Below are 23,430 nucleotides of genomic sequence, written 5' to 3'. Positions count from 1 at the left end.
GGTCATTCTGTACTTTACAAAAAGGTTTATCAGTCGGATGTACATTGTCAGACATTATTTCGGAATTAAATAAATCCGTCGTACTTTGTGTATCCTGTTCATTTTCATTAGACAAATTTGTGTGTTCATCACGTAAATTTAGTAAACCGGTTGTGTTAGGCTGGGCAGCACTCATTACAATAGAGCGTCCCGCGTCATCGATTGTCGTCGAATCAACAGAGGACATAACCGAGTTCGTTTGTTCATCATTAAGACAAAGGTCATCATTAGTGGTTGGAAAGCATTGATTGTCAGTGAACGCAGGATTGTTATCATTACACTGCGTGTCACTAGTACTATTGGTGAAGTTACTGAATTCGGTTATTTCGTTCATAATACCTCGCGATGCACTATTCACAGTCTTTCGCGGCATTTTTACAATAGACAAAATTATTGACAAAACAAATAAGTACAAATACAAAAGGCAACAAACAAAAATACAACAGAGCAACGAATTGCCGATGATCTGAGGAAAGAAAGTCACAAAATTAGTAAAAGCGTTGCGCCAAATTCTAATTATATTTAAGCAAATAAGAGCAGATATCTGACTACGTTTCAGAAGATTCTCAACGAAATACGATCCTGGACCGGGTGTCGCCAAGTGTAACCCCCCCACAAAAAAATTATTAGTTAATATTTTAAATGCAAATGGACCTAGAGCTAAGTGTAACCTCCCAGAGAAATTTAATGACAAAGACAGTTAAATAAAATTAGCAATCTGACCCAAATGTAAGTTCCCCACAAAAATGTAAGTCAAATTAATGATAATGAAATGTCAGTCACAATGAAAACACAAATAGACCGAAATGTCGATCTTTAGGCCCTGTTCATTAATTAAACTGTAATCCTTACCTTAGTAAAACTGCATCTGCTCCTATTTTTCGCCATAGCTTGGAGGAAATTCATTGCAAAAATTTTGAATTTAAGGGAAACTTTTCTTTAAGGAATAGCAAGGGAATATTTCTTTCATTAAAGGATTCTTTGTTAAAAAATTGCTTTGAAAACAAAATTATTATTGGGGCGATTCTTGCACAAATTAGTTACAGTTAATTTACATTATTAGCTGAGCGCAATGCTGCTTCATTACCTTATTTAAAAATAATATACCTCGTCCTGAATCATGACCAGAGTGCGATGTCGATGCCCGCCGACTGCTCACACACAACTAAACTCTCTCGCAACTAGACCGCAACTACGTCATCTCCGACGCGCTACTACTCTCCAACCGCTAACTCGCAACTGAACGGTCTCGTAACTCGACTGCAACAGAACTGCTCTCTCGCGCGGTCAAGCGCAGACTAGGAACTCTGGTCAAAGATTTTATCATGCCTCACCATCGCTGCTACCGAGTACATACACGTTTCAATATGTCCAAGCAAATCTGAATATGTCCTGGAATTTTGGGGAGCGAAGTTGATTATGTGTGAATGCCTGAACTTTGATAGTTGCCTGAAAATAACAAAGTAAACTTTTCATTATTTAGGTAGTTACGACCCACCGGTTCGGTTTTTGAAGTTTCTGCATAAGTACTGGACAGATTTTTGTTCCTTATGAAGTGTTTGAGAGTTGATAATATTCATGCTATGGCACAACGTAAGGAATTGGATAAAGACAGTGGGAGAGTGATATACGGTTACATAGACAGTGACAATGAGAGGGAGATACTGATTATGAAGACTTGCCGGCAAAGAGAGAATAGGTACAAGGATTTAGAATGTCCAATGTTAAAAGACAGCGAATACGCTTGGATGCAAAATTTTTTATGTGGAAGGCATTATGAGGATTGATGGAGCTCGTTCCCCATTGTTATATCAGTCTTTTAAAGAGACGAGTATTCGCCTTTTCATGCTGGACAGGACCATTTTTAAGTTGTTATTTAATGTTCTACGATGAATTCTTGTTGAATGTCTCTGTTGAACATCTGTGTTAAGCGACCAACATTCATCTTTACCCATCATGTTGGTATTCCAGCGGACTAATATGACCCTTCCATCAATGATGTAACCTAAATTTTCAAAGAAGAATCCCACATGACTGTTCAAAAGTGAGTGAATCTAGAGGTTCATCAAACGTCGTAATTTTTCTAATTTTTCCTGTACACTGACTATGACATAACAATAATACAGGTCTTTTTCTCTGCCAAAGAAGTTACCTACTGTCTGTTCCCGAGGCCACCAACTCTAGAAAATCGTAGGAGCGTCATAAATAAAACTCCTGAGGAGGTCAGTTCCTTACCAACTTACTTCAAATTTTAGACGCTACTCCAAGTAACGATCTGATAAACATAAGCTATGTATTTCATATATATTGTACACAAATATAAATATAATACAAGAAGTAGAAGACTGTTAGCAAAAACTCTCAAAAAGTTCATGACCATTTTATTCGAATTTTTACACGATATTCTAATTAACGTTCAGGCAGACGTAAGAACCATATTTTATAATACTTATGATATATAAAAATCATAAATAAAGGAGAAGCACTGTTAGCGAATGTGTTGACAATTTCTTGACGATTTGCTTAAAATTTTTACGCGATACGCTACTAAACTATCAGATGATAGACGAACACTGTTCGTAATTTTAGGGGAAATGAGTCTGTATAGAAAATCGAGTGAACTGATTAAACGTACTCTAACCAACGCAGCCTTTCAGATCAGGTTAAGAGAAAAACTTTGAGAGTCCTTATAAATCAAAAGAAGAATGGGGAATGGAGGCGGACTACCCATTGTTCTTTAAATGTGTTCTTGATAAGGTGATCACAGAGTGACGACGAGAGATGGAAGGAGTGGGTGTAACACGACGGAGTGGGAGAAGAAAGGAATATGGGTAGACTGTCTAGCAGTCGTCAACGATGTTGTGATAGTGTCAGAATCGTTAGAAGAGGTGGTTAACAAAACCATGCAACTACAGGGAGAAGCGACTAAAACATGCCTACAGGTCTCTGTCGAGAAGATGTAGTATATATATGAAACATCAAGGCAGCTCTTAGATGGATGCCAGTAAGTGAATGGAAAATTCATAAGGTAACTGGGAGAATGGATAGAAACCTGGTGAACAAAAAAGGAAGCAATGGGAGCACGAACAAACAAAATGATTTTAGCATAAAAACTAACTAAGAACGCCTACAATAAGAAGAATATTTCGATCAATGTAAAAATGAAAATCATATACACCTCAGATACTCCTAATATAAGAATAGCAGAAGTACTTGATACACTAAACTGGTGGAACTAAAGATCCTCAAGAGGATGTTCGGACCTCGAAGAACAGAAAATGGTCAATAGGCAAGACGAGCAAATCATGAACTCTATACTCAAATAGAGAGCATCTAGTACTGTAACCTCCTCCTCACTTATCGACCTTAATGACAGTGAAAAATTAAACCGCGTGTACCTAATGGAAATTTGGGAAAAGCAATCGTCACCGAAGTTATCTGTCGGTAAAGAGGGAGGAAAGGGTTACATCTACATGAAAGGAAAAATGCAAATGAAACTGGTGGAAATTAATTTTGAAAAGGGATAAAGTTAATAAAGAAAGTAAATGTGCGGCCGTTACGTTAACAATTAACTAGCGGTAATTAGATATTTGAGATTTGGGAGAAATTACGGTCGCCAGTCCTATGGACAATTACTATAGTAAATGAAAAAGAAAGGTTATTACACATATAATTAGCACTAGAAGCATGGCAACTGAAGGTTGACACGTGTAGTGTGAAAACTGAAAGTTTGTCAGAAGTAATAAATTTCGCTACAATGTGACTTCATTTAGCAAAAGAATTAATAAAACCGGAAAATTGAAAGTTAATTTAGTGAGCTTTCTTTCTGAAGCACATCGAAATTCAGTAAAATACGTTTAGTCTTGGGCTACCTCAACAATCATTTCAAAAGCTGCTTGAATCTACGCAATTTAGAAATAAGAGATTTAACTCTGAACTTGAATTAAATGATTCTGAACAATTAACAAAAGTTAAATTTAGTACTTACCAAGCTGAGCTGCAGTCACAGGTAAGCTAAAATGTGCTAACAAAACTTGCACTCTTAATTTGTGCTTGTGTAATCTAAATATTGTAGCCAGCTATGAATACTTTAACTTAACTTTGAAATTAAAGCAGTGAAATAGAAAGATATTACTTTAATGCTGGCGTCTGAATTTCAACGACACTCGGGTTCATTTCGGAAAAGGAAGGGACCCTGCTTGGTAATGCAATTGGGGCAATGAGCTACAAAAGTTCATTCTAAGTTGCTGTAATTTTGTGATGCAACAATTTTAAAAGCTGAGGTCTGCCATACAGTTCTAAAACTTTACGTGCTTCCAGTCTTCTTTGTTGGTTGATTGAAGGTTTGAAGCCGTCGGTCGAGGAGGTGGCGACAGTCACTCATTGTCGGCCGTCGCTGTTGCAGAAGCTGGATTTTGGCGCACCTTCTTCTCGACACTGTCACCAGGCGAAACGGGCTCTTGATGTGCGCCAGCTAATGCTTCCCGTGCGCGACACCGTGTCAGAAACTATCATAGCAAGTCGAGCGCAATTACATGCTGCCAAACCCCGAAACCGCGGCAACTCGGGGGAGCGTCACACAACACACCTGCTCAACCGCACTACTCCAGCCAGACTCTCTCTGCTCTGCCCGCGCTCCACGAGGCAGAGTTAACACTACCAAAGATCCTAAACACTTTGGTTCTCCACACGACCTATCGATGTATTCGTTCGCTAGCATAGTTTTCCCTAGGCAAGACCCAGCGTAAAAGTACAAATAGTATTTACAAAACAAACCAATTATACATCGACATAAATGCATGTATATACAAGTTGTAAAACAATTAAAATATACAAAGACACAGAAATGTCATATCTTGAGGTAACAAAACAAGGAAAAATCTATAGTACAATAGATGGAAACAGGAGGATATGCATTTCCGGCGATACAGTACTTCACCAGGAAATGAAGGAACGTGTTCTTCGGACATCCTTCCAATGGGCGAAGGGTGGCTAATGCAGCAAATAATGCAGTTTCTTGTGAACTAGAGAATCAATTTACGTTGGAACCAAGGAGTACAAATGTATCTTCCAGAAATGAGATTACAGGTACCGCAGATACACAAGAAATTGATTTTTAAATAAAAACTTCAGGTTTTCACAGATTTCGATGACCTTACTAGACCCACAACAAAACCATGGATGGAAGAGCGAAGGCTGCGAAATATGTGAATGAAGTAATATTGGACAAGGAGAAAGACCAGAAGAAAGAAACCTGACACGAAGTCATGCGTCCTTCACATGGTCTAAAAGGAAAGAAGGAAAGGAAAATTAGGGGGACATACGCTGTCTGTATTTTAAAGCGACGATGTGCAGGTTTTCCGTTGACGCTGACCGCGAGAAACGAAATGCAGGCAGTGCTGTTACGTGAAAATGTGCTGTTTCATTTTATTTCTAGCAGGCAGTTTTAACTATCGTGGTAGGGCCTGTAAACTGTTAGACAAATAGTTATTCCCATATATACTCTTTCCCTTTTATACGTGATTTTAAACAAAAAGTGTACACAACAGTGTACTGGTTTATCTTCTTCCTCGCCGTCAGTTTAACAGAAAACATTACAGTTGTGTTCATTGTTTATAGGCTTATAATTAGCATACTACTGCGGAACCTGAATCGTCTAAAACTTCGTAATCACATCCACTCGCAGCTTATAACTATGTGAAATACGTCATTGAAGCTGCTGTGGTTCACTCGTGAAATGATTTATTTGCACATATATATTAATTACACAGAAGTATGCGGTTTGCATGATGTTCAGAGTCAACGAGACAAAAAAAAAAAGAACAACTATATAATAAAAACCAGAGAATAAACACGATGGAACTTTCGTACGGTCTACTACACCACTGTACCCCGGAATGTAGCTATACAGTGAGAGTCACTACACAGTTTCTCCCCCCAGGGTGAGCGATATTCCTCGTTAAATTTGACATATCTTGCAGATCACGTCGTCACGCCTTTCTTGAATCGCAGGAGCTTCTCCTTGGGATCGGTGTCGTCTTCTAACTGCGGGGTGGTAGCGGCTACTGATGTTTCCTGAGTGACAAACGATGTTCGTTGAGCTCCTCTGCAGCTTCCCGTTGTAACGGAACATATTAAAGGCTTTACTTTAATGAAGTATGCGATCCCTTCCAAATTCAACCAGTTTAACGAGTATTTATGATTATAGAAAAGTTATTGTGTATGTTAACAATGATTGCACAACATGTCTCCATAAACAGTCAACCCATTAAATTATACTGAATAACTGACCCACACAAAAGTTAATATCACTTGATCACTGATACAGCAAATGTCATCATGTAAAAACACTAAGTTCATCTTAAATAATTAATATGAAGTACGAAAAATAGTGGCCAACTTAGGTATTTTGGATCTCCTTAAATAAAAATCACCCAGTGAAACCTATTTGTTCACTAGGAGCGTTTTCACTCAGTATTCACGTAATCAATCCTGTTTTAGACGAAAACCAATGTAATTCTTAATAATTCATGTTACTTACTTATTTATGCAAATTAAAGAAGTCAAATGACAAACTTCTAAAAAACGGCCTTTTTGTACCAAAGAATTATTCTGTCAAGTCAACAAATCTGTCTGTCATTTTAATAACATGTTAAATTATGTCACTCGATGCAAATTAATAACTTTTCTGCACAAATTATGATAACAGATGTACATGTGACTTATAAACTATATCTCTTTTTAGTAGTTCTTTGACAATGTTATAAATACAGGCAGTCGGAGGCAGTCGGGGGCAGTCGGAATGTCACTTTGGTGAAGTGTGTTTCTGTGTTATTGTTTGGGATGGAAAAACAATGCAAAGAACATGTAAAGGAAGTACTACTTTGTGTTGTGTTATGGTCTTTGGTGGACAGTGGAATTAAGATGGCCACCAAAGTAATAAATATTTGATGTTTACATATGTGTTGGTTTCGTTTGTTCTTTATCATCAAAAGCACATGAAAAACACGGGACCTCATGTGTTTACCCTAGACAACCAGATTTAGAGCCAGCATCAGCATCGAGACACAGCAGCGATCCAGCAAGCAGCAGCGATTACTACAATGCATTGTAATGGCGCCAACCTAACATCAAGTGCTAACAAGCTCCGTAAATGGGAGTGAAATAGTGCGATTATAGCAATTAGCAATATCTACGACCAGGCGGACCATTTACACCGTGCAGGAGGATCTATAGTTGCTGCCTCTCCCTTCTTCATGTTCCTGGACGCTACTTCTTTTTCTGTAGACTGTGAATCCTGAAAAGTCTGTTTGATACAGTCAACCGCAACCGTAGCAGGTACGCTATGAATGTCGATCTCGAAAATGTTTTCACCTCGACTAATTATTGATTATGAACCTGTATATGGGGGTTGCAGTGGTCTGCGTACCGCTTAATTACGTAATAGCACATGTGTACATGTGCCTAAACCTGTAAAGGCAAAATTGCGGAGTCCGCTTTGTTCCCGAGGCTGTACTGAACGAAACTGACGTACGTGGGCTCGAAACATCGTAGCGAAGTCTGACGCTGCAACGGTTTCATCTTGCATATCATGGATGAACTCTCTGGGCAGATGTTATAGAGTGGCCGTACAGCGACTCTGCCAATGTGGCCTGGAGGTCCGGCTTGAAGTTTATTCGCAGTCCAAGTAAAGCAATAGGTAGAGTTTCTGTCCACTTGTCTGTTGCGTCACACCGAAGAGCTTATTTCAGTTGTCGGTGCAGGTGTTCTACCACTCGGTTCGCTGCGAGATGACAACCGGTGGTCCTTATTCGTTTGACGCCTAGCAATGTGGCATGGGCCTCTAAGAGGTACACCTCAAATTTACGTCAATGATCTGTCGTTATTCTCAACGGTACGTCAAAACGCCGAATTCGTCTTGCGAAAAACGTTTTCGCCATAGTCTCCGCTGGAATAGTTAATGCTTCTGAGCATCTCGCGCATCCGCCCACCATCGTAAGGCAGTAACTGCAGCATTCAGGCGTTGATAGTGGGCCTACATTATCCATGTGGATAAGGTCAACTAGCTGGCTATGGATATAAATGTAGCTAGCGGTGCCTTGACTTGACGTGTGACTTTGTTCTTCTGACAGTCGATACACTGTCGGACACCCAATTTACAGTCGGCGTTGATGCTGGGCCAAATGAAACCTTGTTTAACCTGGTTAGTGGTTCCTCGGACTCCAGGATGCGCTAGACTCCTTACTGAAGCGATTTCCTGGGCTCGAAATTACTACCAAAAAACGGCCGAGGCTGTATCTTGGTGACATCGCAGTATAACTCGGCGTTCGTGCTCGGTATTTTCACTCTTCTTACTAGGTAACCTGATTGTTGCACAAGCAGTAGACACAGCTCCTCATCGCCTTGTGCCCTCTTGCCATGGCATCAGAATCAACAGCTGCAGCTATGATGTCAACATGCGGCGATGTATGTTCGATTACGCCCATTGCCTCAATCCGGGAGAGTGCGTCAGCGGGTACATTAAGTTGCCTTGTACGTGTATGATTCTGGTTGCAAATTGGCCAATTAAGTGGTCTTGGCGATGCTTCACTTGGGTTATCTTTTAAATCGTAACTTAACGGCTTATCGTCCATAAAGATACTGACATGGTGGCATACCAAAGAATGTTTGAATTTTTCTGCGTACAGTTCCTGATCGTACATTGCCCACTGCTGTTGTGAGGGTCACAGGTCTTACCTAAACAAATCGCATGTTTGCTACAGGGAGTACTGTTAGAGCAGCATCCGCTGTTGCTGTTTACATAGCATTGTAAGCGGAGTCTGTCTCACGCATCCACTGCAATCTATCGTTTGGCCTATTTCCACCCAAGAGTTCATTCAATGCTGCTGTTACCAACGCAAGATGGGACACAAACCGCTGGTGGAAATTCATTACGCCAAGATAACTCCGCAACTGCCGAATTGTAACCGGCCGTGAGTACGTACATATGGCCTACACCTTCTTTTGCGGTGGTCGGATGTCACATGGATCACTGTGTAGCCAAGAAACTGCACTTCCTTGATGCCTTAAACACACTACTGACCATTAAAATTGCTGCACCAAGAAGAAATGCAGATGATCAACGGGTATTCCTTGGACAAATATATTATACTAGAAATGACACGTGATTACATCTTCACGCAGTTTGGTTGCATAGATCCTGAGAAATCAATACCCAGAACTACTGCCTCTGGCCGTAATAACGGCCTTGATACGCTTGTGAATTGAGTCAAACAGAGCGTGGATGGGGTGTACAGGTACAGCTGCCCATGCAGCTTCAACACGATACCACAGTTCATCAAGAATAGTGACTGGCGTATTGTAACGAGCCAGTCGCTCGGCCACCATTGACCAGACGTTTTCAGTTGGTGAGAGATCTGGAGAATGTGCTGGCCAGGGCAGCAGTCGAACATTTTCTGTATCCAGAAAGGCCCGTACAGGACCTGCAACATGCGATCGTGCATTATCCTGCTAAAATGTAGGGTTAGGCATGGATCGAATGAAGGGTAGAGCCACAGGAGGTAACACATCTGAAATGTAACGTCCACTGTTCAAAGTGCCGTCTGTGCGTACAAGAGGTGACCGAGACGAGTAACCAATGGCACCCCATACCATCACGCCAGGTGATACGCCAGTATGGCGATGACGAATACATGCTTCAAATGTGCGATCACCGCGATGTCACTGAACACGGATGCGACCATCATGATGCTGTAAACAGAACCTGGATTCATCCGAAAAAATGACGTTTTGCCATTCCTGCACCCAGGTTCGTCATTGAGTATACCATCGCAGACGCTCCTGTCAGTGATGCATCGTCAAGGGTAACAGCAGCCAAGGTCTCCGACCTAATAGTGCATTTTGCTGCAAACGTCGTCGAACTGTTAGTGCAGATGGTTGTTGCCTTGCAAACGTCCCCATCTGTTGACTCATGGATCGAGACGTGGCTGCACGATCCGTTACAGTCATGTGGATAAGATGCCTGTCATGTCGACTGCTAGTGATACGAGGCCATTGGGATCTAGCACGGCGTTCCGTATTACCCTCCCGAACCCACCGATTTCATATTCTGCTAACAGTCATTGGATCTCGATCAACGCGAGCAGCAATGTCGCGATACGATAAACCGCAATCGCCATAGTCTACAATGCGACCTTTATCAAAGTCGGAAACGTGATGGTACGCATTTCTCCTCCTTACACGAGGCATCACAACAACGTTTCACCAGACAACGCCGGTCAACTGCTGTTTGTGTATGAGAAATCAGTTGGAAACTTTCCTCATGTCAGCGCGTTGTAGGTGTCTGTCGCCACCGGCGCCAACCTTGGGTGAATGCTCTGAAAAGCTAATCATTTCCATATCACAGCATCTTCTTCCTGTCGGTTAAATTTCGCGTCTGTAGCACGTCATCTTCGTGGTGTAGCAAAGTTTAACGGCCAGTAGTGTACATTTTGATAGGTTCACTATTAGTCCTTGTGCAAACAAACGTTCAAATATCTAAGTCAGATGCTGAATATCTTCCTCTTCGGATGCACACATAAAGAGAACATCAAATATATATATATATATATATATATATATATATATATATATATATATATATATATATATATATATATGTGTGTGTGTGTGTGTATCAAAATTCTAGATCACGCGTTATCGTGTCCAAGGATCGCTGAAAAGTGTGTGCTCCATTAAAGAGCCCGAATGGCATACGTGTTAACTAGAATAAACCAAACGATGTGGTGACAACTGTCTTGGGAACGTCTTCAGCAGCACTTCTAATCTGATAGTATGCTCTAATTCTATTACTGAAAGAATCGTTTTCCCTTGTATCCCGGCAAATAAATCCTTTATACGCGGCACGGGATATCTGCCGGAATGGTTCCCGCTTTTTTTTTTTTGGTCATCAGTCTTCTGACTGGTTTGATGCGGCCTGCCATGAATTCCTCTCCTGTGCCAACATCTTCATCTCATAGTAGCACTTGCAATCTACGTCCTCAATTATTTTCTGAATTTACAGGGTGAGTCACCTAACATTGATGCTTGGGTACCACTCCTCCGCTGTTCGATCGTGTGTATCGGAGAGCACCGAATTACGTAGGGATCCAAAGGGAACGGTGATGGACCTTAGGTACAGAAGAGACTGGAACAGCACATTACGTCCACATGCTAACACCTTTTTATTGGTCTTTTTCACTGACGCACATGTACATTACCATGAGGGGTGAGGTACACGTACATACGCGGTTTCCGTTTTCAATTACGGAGTGGAATAGAGTGTGTCCCGACATGTCAGGCCAATAGATGTTCAATATGGTGACCATCATTTGCTGCACACAATTGCAATCTCTGGCGCAATGAATGTCTACACGCCGCAATACATCTGGTGTAGTGTCGCCGCAGGCTGCCACAATACGTTGTTTCATATCCTCTGGGGTTGTAGGCACATCACGGTACACATTGTCCTTTAACGTACCCCACAGAAAGAAGTCCAGAGCTGTAAGATCAGGAGAACGGGCTGGCCAATTTATGCGTCCTCCACGTCCTATGAAAAGCCCGTCGAACATCCTGTGAAGGGTCAGCCTAGTGTTAATTGCGGAATGTGCAGGTGCACCATCATGCTGATGCCACGTACTTCTGTACCTAAGGTCCATCACCGTTCCCTTTGGATCCCTACGTAATTCGGTGCTCTCCGATACACACGATCGAACAGCGGAGGAGTGGTACTCAAGCATCAAATTTAGGTTACAATATCTCCGGATGTAATTAACATTTTACAATGCAACAAACAGCACTGATTACATATTTGTTTATATGTTCAGATGTGCTAATATAACTAACGGGGTTCCTTTTAAAAAAAACGTAGGTTTGTGTTAATAAACATACTTCCGTGCTTTTTTATGGTTTGTATTAACCAATTACACTAGCCCCTCTCCTCACGTTCTGTCAGTGGAATCGATTCGTCAGTATTTGATGTGGTTTACGAAATATATCCAGCGGTAACGTTAGGTGACTCACCCTGTATATTCCAATCTCTGTCTTCCTCTACAGTTTTTGCCCTCTACAGCTCCCTCTAATACCGTGGAAGTCATTCCCTCATGTCTTAACAGATGTCCTATCATTCTGCCCCTTCTCCTTATCAGTGTCTTCCACATATTAATTTCTTCTACGATTCTGCGCGGAACCTCCTCATTCCTTACCTTATCAGTCCACCAAATTTTCAACATACGCCTGTAGCACCACATTTTCAATTCTTCGATTCTCTTCTTTTCCAGTTTCCCCACAGTTCATGTTTCACTACCATACAACGCTGTACTCCAGAACTACGTTCTCAGAAATTCCTTCCTCTAACTGTGACCAATATTTCATATTAGTAGACTTCTCTTGTCCAGGAATGCCCTTTTCGCCGTTGCTAGTCTGCTTTTGATGTCCTCCTTGCTACGTTCGTCAATGGTTATTTTACTTCCTAGGTAGGTGAATTGCTTAACCTCGTCTACTTCGTGACCATCAATCCTGGTGTTAAGTTTCTCGCTGTTCTCATTTCTGCTACTTTAGTCTTACCTCGGTTTACTCTATATCCATATTCTGTACTCATTATATTGTTCATCCCGTTCAGCAGTTCATATAATTCTTCTTCACTTTCACTCAGGAATTGTGTCAGGTCAGTGATATCCTTTCACCTTCAGTTTTAATTCCACTCCTGAACCTTTATTTTATTTTCATCATTGCTTCTACAATGTACAGATTGAACACAAGGGAGGAAAGACTACATCACTGTCTTATACCATTTTTAATTCGAGCACTTCGGTCTTGGTCGTCCACCCTTATTATTCCCTCTTAGCTGTTGCACATATTGTATATTACTCATCTCTCCCTATAGCTTACCCCTGTTTTTCTTAGAATTTCGAAAATCTTGCACCATTTTACACTGTCGAAGGCTTTTCCCCGGCCGAAAAATCCTATGAACGTGTGTGGATTTTCCTTTGGTCCTGCTTCCATTACCAGCCGCAACATGAGAACTTCGTCTTTCGTGTCTTAACCTTTTCTAAAGCTAAACTGATCGTCATGTAGCAATTTCTCAGTTTTTTTATCGTCATCATTCTCGCATTTAATTGCCGATGATTGCCGCATGGACACCAACCGTTCTTCTTTTTGGGTACCACATAAAGAGGGTCTGTCCAGCTGCTACTTAAAGAGCGGGAAATACCTTGAGCTAACGTACTACGAAGCTCTTGTTTTATGATTTGTAATTTATCCGGTGCTAAACGTAGCTGGCATGCAAAAGTTGGTAGGCCTGGGATAGTGGGTATATGATGAACCGTCGAGTGAATAGAATGAAATTTTCACTGTACAGCGGAGTGTGCGCTGATATGAAACTTCCTGCCAGATTAAAACTGTGTGCCGGACCGACACTCGAACTCGGGACCTTTGCCTTTCGCGGGCGAGTGCTCTACCAACTGAGCTACCGAACCACGACTCACGCCCCGTCCTCACAGCTTTAATTCCGCCAGTACCTCGCCTCCTCCCTTCCAAACTACACAGAAGCTCTCCTGCGAACCTTGCAGAACTAGCACTCCTGGAAGAAAGGATATTGCGGAGACATGGCTTGGCCACAGCCTGGGGGATGTTTCTAGAATGAAATTTTCACTCTACAGCGGAGTGTGCGAAAGGCAAAGGTCTCGAGTTCGAGTCTGGGTCCGGCACACAGTTTTAATCTGCCAGGAAGTTTCGAGCCGTCGAGTGTTCAAATGGTTCAAATGGCTCTGAGCGCTATGGGACTTAACTTCTAAGGTCATCAGTCCCCTAGAACTTAGAACTACTTAAACCTAACTAGCCTAAGGACATCACACACACCCATGCCCGAGGCAGAATTCGAACCTGCGACCGTAACGGTCGCGCGGTTCCAGACTGTAGCGCCTAGAACCGCTCAGCCACCTCGGCCGGTGAACCGTCGACTGTTTGACAGGTGCTAACGTTATTGATTGCTTCGTGATCTTCGGGATATTTTTTAGTAGTCGTGTATATTTCGTATCCCCAGTGATCACTCCGACTGTCATAGTAGCAGTATAGTTCCCTTTATCCTGTGCAGTCATGTTCGTTGTTGCGTCGTTTAATCGCTGTCGACGTAGGTCGGGTAACACATCGTAGAACGCCAGGAAGTCTCAACAGCCACAGTAAAACGCCACTGAAAAGTACGGCGGAGTCCAGGATTGAGTAGTAGAGTCGCGTGTCCGCATGTCGTAATCTTTGTACAATTAGCAGCACACAGGCAAACATGGCCGCGTCTGTGACTTGGTAACTTTTTCGCGGGATACACTGATATTTCCGCTGCGGTGCCTATCAGGCACTGCAGTTTTGTGTAGCGGTCCATAATAAACAAACGTCGTATTTTGCCGGTGGATGTAGTTGTAGCTGCTACTGTATCGGCATCGTATCGCGTTCGTTCAGTAAGGTGGTATACACTTCCCTGCGTTTTCACTAAATGGTCTGTGGTACCAAAGTATATTGTTGTGTATCGCTGGCGAACAATTTCGACTCCTTGACCGTCGACGTGTGCGTTATCTTTTGCTTGCTTTTTGTAAGCTCAGCTAGGTGAGACGGTAGTGACGACAAAGTCTGTGAGGTTGAGTTGGGCTGTACAGTAGCCATCGTCGCGACGCTTGTCGTCTGATACATTTCTGCAATCTGGTCAGCTGTTTGGGTTTGTACGTTCAGATTTTCCGGACGTATCATTAAAGTATTGTGTGCATCCGCCAGTAGTCGGGATAACCATACATTGCGTAATACGTATTCACCCACAGTGTTACGTGCAAGAGTGCACAGGCGACGAAGCAGCTGCGACGGAGTTCTGTCGGCTAATTCCTCTGTTGGTACAAACTCTTCCAGATGTTTAGCTTCAGATTGGGATAGTCGCACAATCAATGCATTCTTGGTGGCAGCACATCGTTCGCTTTCCTATGTTGCCAAGAAGGCGATAGTTTGATCGTAACTCCATTACTTGAATCTGGCTCGGAAGGAACTGGGGAGGAATTCGTCTTTGTGATTAATGAAAAACCACCGCAGCTGGCACTGCAGTACCAGTTATAGTTTTGACGCGGCGCGGAACGAATAAGCCGGTGCGGGAGTACAGTTACGAGTGATGACGTCGCGCGGCACCAATTATATGTGGTTAAACCGTGAGAATATTTATTTCCACACACGAATTAGTTACACAGAATTATGCGGTATGCATGACATTCAGTGTGAACGAGACAAATTAAGGAATAACTATATAGTCTCTCTCAAACACTGTATGCCAATGATTTCAACCGATTAACACTTCACGTTAAGTGACTTTAATAGGCAATCAAAATTTCCTTCTCAATAACTATAAACAAGGCTTAAGGTCAGAGAGAGGGGAGAAGAGGAGACAGAGAGGAGGGGGAGGAAGTTGATATAGAAAGAGGGATGGAAGAGATGGGCAGAGAGAGGTAGGAGGTTGAGGAGGAGGAGGAGGAGGAGGAGGAGGAGAGAGAGAGAGAGAGAGAGAGAGAGAGAGAGAGATAGAGAGAGAGAGAGAGAGAGAGAGGAGATGGACAGAGGGAGTATGCAAATTTCGAGGGGTGGGGAGCCGGAGGAGATGGAGGAGATGATCAAAGAGAGGGGAAAGGTGGAGGTGCACAGAGAGTGAGAGAGGGAGAGAGAGAGAGAGGGGGGGGGGAGAGGAGTAAACTGGCAGAGAGATGGTGGGACGTGATGCACAAAGAGAGGGATGGGGAGGAGGTGAAGAAGGACAAATAGTGGGGAAGGTGGAGATGAACAGAGAGAACTAGGGTAACGAGTTTGGGACTTATGTCCAATTCTCATACATATTTAGCATTTGTTAAGCATTGGGTTTTCTGGTATATTATATGGAAATGGTGCTGAGTCGGAGCCGAGGAAATACAGAGGCGTGTCGCGAGTAGCAGAGACCAATAAGATACTCTCAGCATAGAGGGAAAGAAAATTGATGTGTACCAAGAAAGCTTTATAAATGGAAGATTATATTCGTAACGCTTCTTCAATTTGTAACTCGTAATCGTGTATCAAAATCCGAGAAGTAAGAATTTCGCGCTAACGTTCTTGCCTTTCACTCAGCACATAGACAAACAGAGTCCCAAATTCTGGAGGAGATGAGTTAGGACAGGAAATTTAATGAAATGATTAAAAATATCTTAACGAAAAGGACATCCAGGATAAATTTGAGTGGAACAAGGTGATCAGGAAATTTGGAAGTTTGTGGTAAGTTCCTATGGGACCAAACAGCTGAGGTAACCGGTCCCTAGGCTTTAACACTACTTAATCTTACTTAAACTAATTTACGCTAAGGATAACACACACACACACACACATGCCAGAGGGGGAACTGAACCTCCGACGGGGGAGAGCCAGACGAACCGTGATACGGCGCCTAGACCGCGCGGCTACCCCGAGCGGCGGTCATCAGGGAATGGAGACAAATATGAGAGGACTGTATTAAATGAAGGTGGAATACAATAAAAAAGCAATAAACATAGAATGTTGGGTATCCTTGATAAAACTGCAGTATTGGCAGTCATTAGTAGAGTGACCTTTCCGGACCACCCAAAATGAGAAACAAACCGCTAGAACAGACGCACTGATCACTGTTGACTAGACCCAGTCTAGGGCAGACACCAAGACAACTCCTAAGTGCGTGACATTAGTGGAGAGATAAACAGAGATGTTAGAGAGATTTCGGTAACTATATAAATAGAGACAAAACATTTCTGACAGGAGAGGAGCTATGGAAGCACAAATAAATTCACTATAAAAACGTGCAAGAAGATGAATATTTAGGTCAATGGAACATTAAAACATTGCGGTGCCAGTGAACCAGTCTAAGGCCTTATACACAGCAGAATGTCTATTCTTTCTAAGATCACGATTACTTAGGAAGCTACATCTTGTGCAAAGAAGGATTCTCAGAAAAACGTTGGGCGTCGAAGAACAGAAATAGGTCAACAATGAAGACGAACGAATCACGAACCGTTCACACAAATAAAGGGGATCTCGGACATGTTCATGAAAAAAAAAGTATTTTCTTCTACGAACAAGTAGTTAAAATCAACTAGGAGAGATTGATCTGTAAATCACAGAAGTTTATTGCGAAGAAGAGAATCCAAGTACAGATAATTATCCAGGAGAACTGGAATAAATGACGAGAGCTGCCCTAGGTTTCCAGAACAGAACTAGAGTCAAGACAAAAATATATGGCCGTAAGGACGAGGTAGGTAGCATACAATGAGAAAGGAGTAATACTAGACTGAGATGGACGGCAGAAGTAATATGACCCCAAGTTGACCAGAACGAAGGAAGTAGCATAGCCTGCTTTAGATCCATCGGTGATTGTATTTGTACATTTATCACGTTCCAGCGTCCCAGGCACAAAGCTATTAAGTAAACCTCGTCCATTGTCCATAAAACCTACTCACATAGCCGCACTACTAGATAGATGTCTGGTTAGAATTCCGTCCATTATGTTTTCTATACTGTCGCATGACGCCACGTCATGTAATGATCAATCCGCCGCTGAGAAGAATGCGTGCACAGGAACGGTGCAGCCAGCCGCGTGTGCATTTTAATGTGTTCAAGAGAATAACAGCACGTGCAGTTCCATTAATATTTCTGTGAATGCAGTTATGTCAAGACTTCATCTGTGACTCACTTGAAGAGTGTCTTAAATTTAATGATTCGAATAGTTTCACCAAACACATATGGAATGTTGTCGGCCAAGTTCTTTATTTGTGTTTATGTGATGTCATTAACTCCTGTACGAAATAGAATTTAATTTCTCTACTTTGTACCACTACTAAAATGCTTTTATTCGTCACTACAAACTTTTCGTTTTATTAAGTTCAAATACCGCTAATGGTAATTTTTTTTAAAAAAAGTTTCTTACTTGTAGTGAAGATGTGATGTTAGTGTACTGGTTTCACTAGACTTTCGTATTTATCTAGAGTTGCTTTGTCCAGTCAATAAAAAATAAACGGAGAACATAAACGGCGAACAGCGAAACATATGAATCTGATAATGAATTGGGTTGTTTTGGGGGAAGAGACCAAACAGCGAGGTCATCGGTCTCATCGGATTAGGTAAGGATGGGGAAGGAAGTCGGCCGTGCCCTTTCAAAGGAACCATCCCGGCATTTGCCTGTTAGAGATTTAGGGAAATCACGGAAAACCTGAAGCAGGATGGCCGGACGCGGGATTGAACCGTCGTCCTCCCGAACGCGAGTCCAGTTTGCTAACCACTGCGCCACCTCGCTCGGTTCTGACAATGAAGCCTAGCAGTATTGTAATATTTTTCGGACTGCGAATAATACACACAGTGAGTAGTCACAGGGAGGAATGCAGCCAACGGGAGGACTGTTTCCCCTTTACCTAATTTATCTCTTGTAGACATTCGCCTGAGCGACCTACTGCAGTTAGCTTTTTATCTCTACGAGAGCTATCCACAAAGTACATAACGTTTTGGAATTAAAAATAAATAAAGTATTGGAATTTTTTTTACTATATACAGATGAAAGCCACACTTAAATACTACTTTTCTATATAGTTGCCATTTAAATTAAGGTATTTATCGTAGCGATGGACGAGCTTGGAAATTCCTTCGTCGTAAAATTCGGCCGCCTGCGCCTTCAACCACGGGATGACTGTCTTTTGGGACAGAAAAGGTGTGATTTTTGTGGATTTCCTGGAAAGAGGCACTACAATAAACTCTCAAAGGTATTGCCAGACTCTGCACAACCGCAGAAGAGCAATACAAAACAAGCGCAGGGGAAAGCTGGGCTCAAAGAACTTGCTGATTCATGACAACGCCCGGGCCCACACGGCAAATGCCACTCGTGAAGTTCTCGAATCTTTTAAGTGGGAGTTGTTTCCTCATCCGCCGTACAGTCCCGACCTGGCACCGAGCGACTTCCACTTATTCCCAGAAATGAAGAAGTGGTAGGCTATGCAGCGTTTTGATGACGACGCACAGCTTCAAGAAGAAGTAACCACGTGGTTGAAGGCGCAGGCGGCCGAATTTTACGACGAAGGAATTTCGAAGCTCCTCCAACGCTCCGATAAGTGCCTTAATTTATATGGCAACTATGTAGAAAAGTAGTATTTAAGTGTCGCTTTCATCTGTATATAATAAAAAAAATTTCCAATACTTCATTTATTTTGAATTCCAAAACGTAATGTACTTTGTGGATAGCCCTCGTATAATGTCACCTTGCAGATGGTTTGTGCGCTGTCGTCAGAAGAGCGAGGTGCCAAAACAAGGTTAGTACCTCGCAATGAAACCACAATCGAAGATACTCGCTGCCAAGTCACATCGATGAATGAGCGACCCTGTTGTAGCCACGCCCAGAAACGTTTCGGTACGCTGCCGCAGCCGCTTGCCTGCTTACGGCCGAGCACGGTACAACTGAGCGACAGTCCTCGGTCATCCCCTGAGATGACAGTATCGACCAGCTGCGTGATCAGTGTATCAGGCGGAACTCTGCGTGAAAGTTATTGTTAAATGTACTCTGAGTGAAAGACTTGTATTTTGTCTGTATCAAGTGATACCGTAATGTTTAGAAACAGTTATAAATGCTAGTGACATTCTCATGGAAGGGGATTGTACGACAGTAATTCGTCTTACCTATGTTGTAATAAAATGCACTTACACTCTGTGTCTTACAGTACCCAATTGGTACAACGTAAGGAACTCACCGTTCGTCCGGTACAGCATTTGGCAACTTTGTTTTGGAGGGATATCCATCCACTCACACATTATTTCATCAATATCGTGTACTGATATGTTTCACACGTGTAATTCTGTATCAGATGACACAGATTGTTTGAAGCTGAGTTGTAGAGTGGAAATCGATAATGGGCTAAGCGCAAAAGACTAATTCCGAGTTTTTCAGTTTTTCTGTTTTAACAAAAATATTTTAATGAAAAAGCCTCAACAAGATTTTTATTTCTTGTCTAGAGTATGAGTCACAAAACTGTTGCCAAATTTTTGATCTTCCCTCCCTTTTATTGACGGAAGTAAAAATCTTATTCTGAAAAAAGCAGAACATGCTAAAGACCACACAAGTATCTGTAAAAACGAGGTGAGTACCAATGAAGGAACTCTCAAACCTTTATCACTTTTGTTAATAACAAACATTTTACAGACAATTTTACAGATACACTATCCTCTGATTGCATCACTTTTAACCCTTGTTTTAAGTTTATATACGACAAATCAGTTTTAATTGATACACTGTTCGAAAAATCTTCTGTAAGCTACTTTCACATACGGCATTAGCTGTTGTAGATCCTCTTTCTTTTCTGCTGATAAGTTGTTTCTACATTGCTGTGACGGGAAACTAAGTTCTTTATTATGTCAGTGGTAATCTCTTTCTTGAAAGTCTTGCAGGTGATTCAGTCTTCATGTTCGTTAAACATTGTTCTCATCTTTGCAACGCCAGGTGCAATGTCTTTCACTAGAACCCAGTTCCTTTTTAAAATGTTTATCTTCGTTCTGTTTGTATGTGCATCGGCTGCTTTTTAAATAAAAAATCCCTCACGCTCGAGCACAGTTAACACAAATGTATTCTTCGGTGTCGCATTCTCTGTCAGTTTTATAAGGTCCTTTGGTACTTGACAATCTGACATTCGTCCATCCTCTTACGTTTTTCAATCTGGACAAAATCTCTGTCACATACTCCAAACATTTACAAAGCTTTGTGGTATTTCGCCCGCTTTAGCTTCACTAGTAGGCCGGTACATACCGTTCATGCTATCTTTCGGGCCTTATATGCACTACTAGAAATGACTGTACCGCTTAACTCGCTTTTGAAGCTGTTGACAACGGCGCTTAGCTTGGTTTCTCGCGTGTAACTCAAAAAATTCTTTTGGCACTTGGCCCGTTATGATTTCCACTCTACGGTTCGTGTTACGACTTTGGCGACACAGAAACAGAAGCTTCAATAGACACACTAGCATGTTGTTGTTGCAGGACCCCATCTTGCACCACTTGTCTCGTAAGGGCGTCTCGCTGTCCAGCGACCTGACAGAGGAAGATACGCATCGACAGGAACAGCTGTGGTCCTTGGTTCAGTGCACGCTGTCGGCGGCGGAGCTACGTGTGTGCTGGCTGCATCCCAAAACGCGGGATACGCTGACGGAGCCGCAGGTGGTGGGTCGCTACCCGTGGCCGCTGAGCACCATCATCGGCCGCAGAAAGCGGAATGAGGCACTCTCGTGGCTGACCGCCAGGGAACCCAGCGGCACCGCGGCCTCGGACCTCGAACTCTCGCTCGACACGGTGTACAAACAGGTAGGGTCGTGGGCGAAACTGTATTTCAAGGAAGCGACTCGAGCAACTCCCGTCTGTTGAAATCTCGTAAACCTCCACACATAGTAAGCTCACCAGACAAAGAGCTAGTAAATTTGAGGGGACATCACGACCTGTAGATTCGGTAATGGCGTCAGTATTGGACGAAAGAGTCCGTAACTCAGTTCAGCTATGCCCACCCAGCCGAAGCCATTTTTTGTTTATCATTCATACAGAGCTATCAGATTGTGTGGATGTTGACTGTTAAATTTCACCCATTGCTAAAAATAGTCCAAGATACTTTTTCTAGGATTAATATCTGTTATTTAGCCTGCCAGTCGAGCTGTGGTAGGATGCCTGAGTGATTGTCAAACAATGCACGTATGTGAGCAAACTTATAATCATGGCTGGCATTTTGGGAGACTGGAACGACCATAGCATACTCAGCGTAGATATGTAGATGAGTAGGCAACTGTTGTTCAGCGAGAATGTTCAAATAATCGCCCTGGTTCAAGTTCACCGTATTCATAACGAGTGGGCGCATTACCTTGCATGTTCATCTTCCCCTGACTCAACTGGTTTCTTAAATATAAGGGGCACTCAAATGAAAACGAAGCAAGTAAACTGGTTATTATTTCTATAGTGAACGCCATAACACTTAAAACGTTCATTTCGAAATTAACTGGCTGTCACCTATTTTCTCGACATTATCTGTATTCGACACAGATCTACCTCCCCATAGTGACATATGAAAATTTGTTCCGGACAAAGACTCCAGATTTCCCGCTTATAAGAGAATTCGCCTTCATCACTATGGCTATCTTCCTTAGTTATTGCGGATATTTATTAGCATTTTAGGATGCAGATACAGCTATTACTTCATGAAACTTGTGCAGACCTACACTATGTGATCAAAAGTATCCGGACACCCCCAGAAACATACGTTTTTCATATGAGGTGCATTGTGCTGCCACCTACTGCCAGGTACTCCATATCAGTGACCTCAGTAGCCATTTAACATCGTGCGAGAGCAGAATTGGGCGCTCCGCGGAACTCACTGACTTCCAACGTAGTCAGGTGATTGGGTGTCACTTGTGTCATACGTCCGTATGCAAGATATCCACACTCCTAAACATCCCTATGTCCACTGTTTCCGATGTGGTAGTGAAGTGAAAACGTGATGGGACACGTACAGCACAAAAGCATACAGGCCGACCTCGTCTGTTGACTGACAGAGACCGTCGACAGTTGAAGAGGGTCATAATGTGTAATAGGCAGACATCTACCCTGATCATCACACTGGAATTCCAAACTGCATCATTACCCACTGAAAGTACTATGACAGGTAGGCGGGAGGTGGTCTCATCGTCGAGCGGCTGATCATAAGCGACACATCACATCGGTAAATGCAAAACGACGCCTCGCTTGGTATAAGGAGCGTAAACACACGACGATTGAACACTGGAAAAACGTTGTGTGGAGTGACGAATCACGGTACACAATGTGGCAATCCGATGGCAGGGTGTGGGTATGGCGAATACCCGGTGAACGTCATCTGACAGCGTGTGTAGTGCCACAAGTAAAATTCGGAGGTGGTGGTGTTATAGTATGGTCGTGTTTTTCATGGAGGAGGCTTGCATCCCTTGTTGTTTTGCGTGGTACTATCACAGCACAGGCCTACATTGATGTTTTAAGCACCTCCTTGCTTCCCACTGTAGAAGAGCAATTCGGGATGGCGAATGCCTCTTTCAACACGATCGAGCACCGTTCATAGTGCACGGCCTGTGGCAGGGTGGTTACACTACAATAACATGCCCGTTATGGACTGGCCTCCACAGAGTCCCGACCTGAATCCTATAGAACATTTTTGAAATGTTTTGGAACGCCGACTTCGTGCCAGGCTTCACCGACCGACATCGATACCTCTCCTCAGTACAGCATTCCGTGAAGAATGGACTGCCATTCCCTAAGAAACCGTCCAGCACCTGAAAGTGGCAACTGTCATCAAGGCTA

At 42.6% G+C, this 23,430-nt stretch overlaps 1 protein-coding gene across 1 annotated transcript in view; it reads left to right on the top strand.

Moving 5' to 3' along the window:
• The window catches only part of LOC126234831 (metaxin-2-like), a 166,672-nt gene that overhangs the window by 78,696 nt on the left and 64,546 nt on the right, over positions 1 to 23,430 (top strand). Inside the window, exon 3 of the mRNA XM_049943573.1 lies at positions 21,100 to 21,420. Within this exon, the coding sequence (XP_049799530.1) occupies positions 21,100 to 21,420 (321 nt within the window). The remainder of the gene's footprint in view (positions 1 to 21,099; positions 21,421 to 23,430) is intronic.

Source organism: Schistocerca nitens, chromosome 2 (assembly GCF_023898315.1).
Source record: "Schistocerca nitens isolate TAMUIC-IGC-003100 chromosome 2, iqSchNite1.1, whole genome shotgun sequence".
NCBI lineage: Eukaryota > Metazoa > Arthropoda > Insecta > Orthoptera > Acrididae > Schistocerca > Schistocerca nitens.
This window is presented reverse-complemented; position numbering and strand designations above follow the sequence as displayed.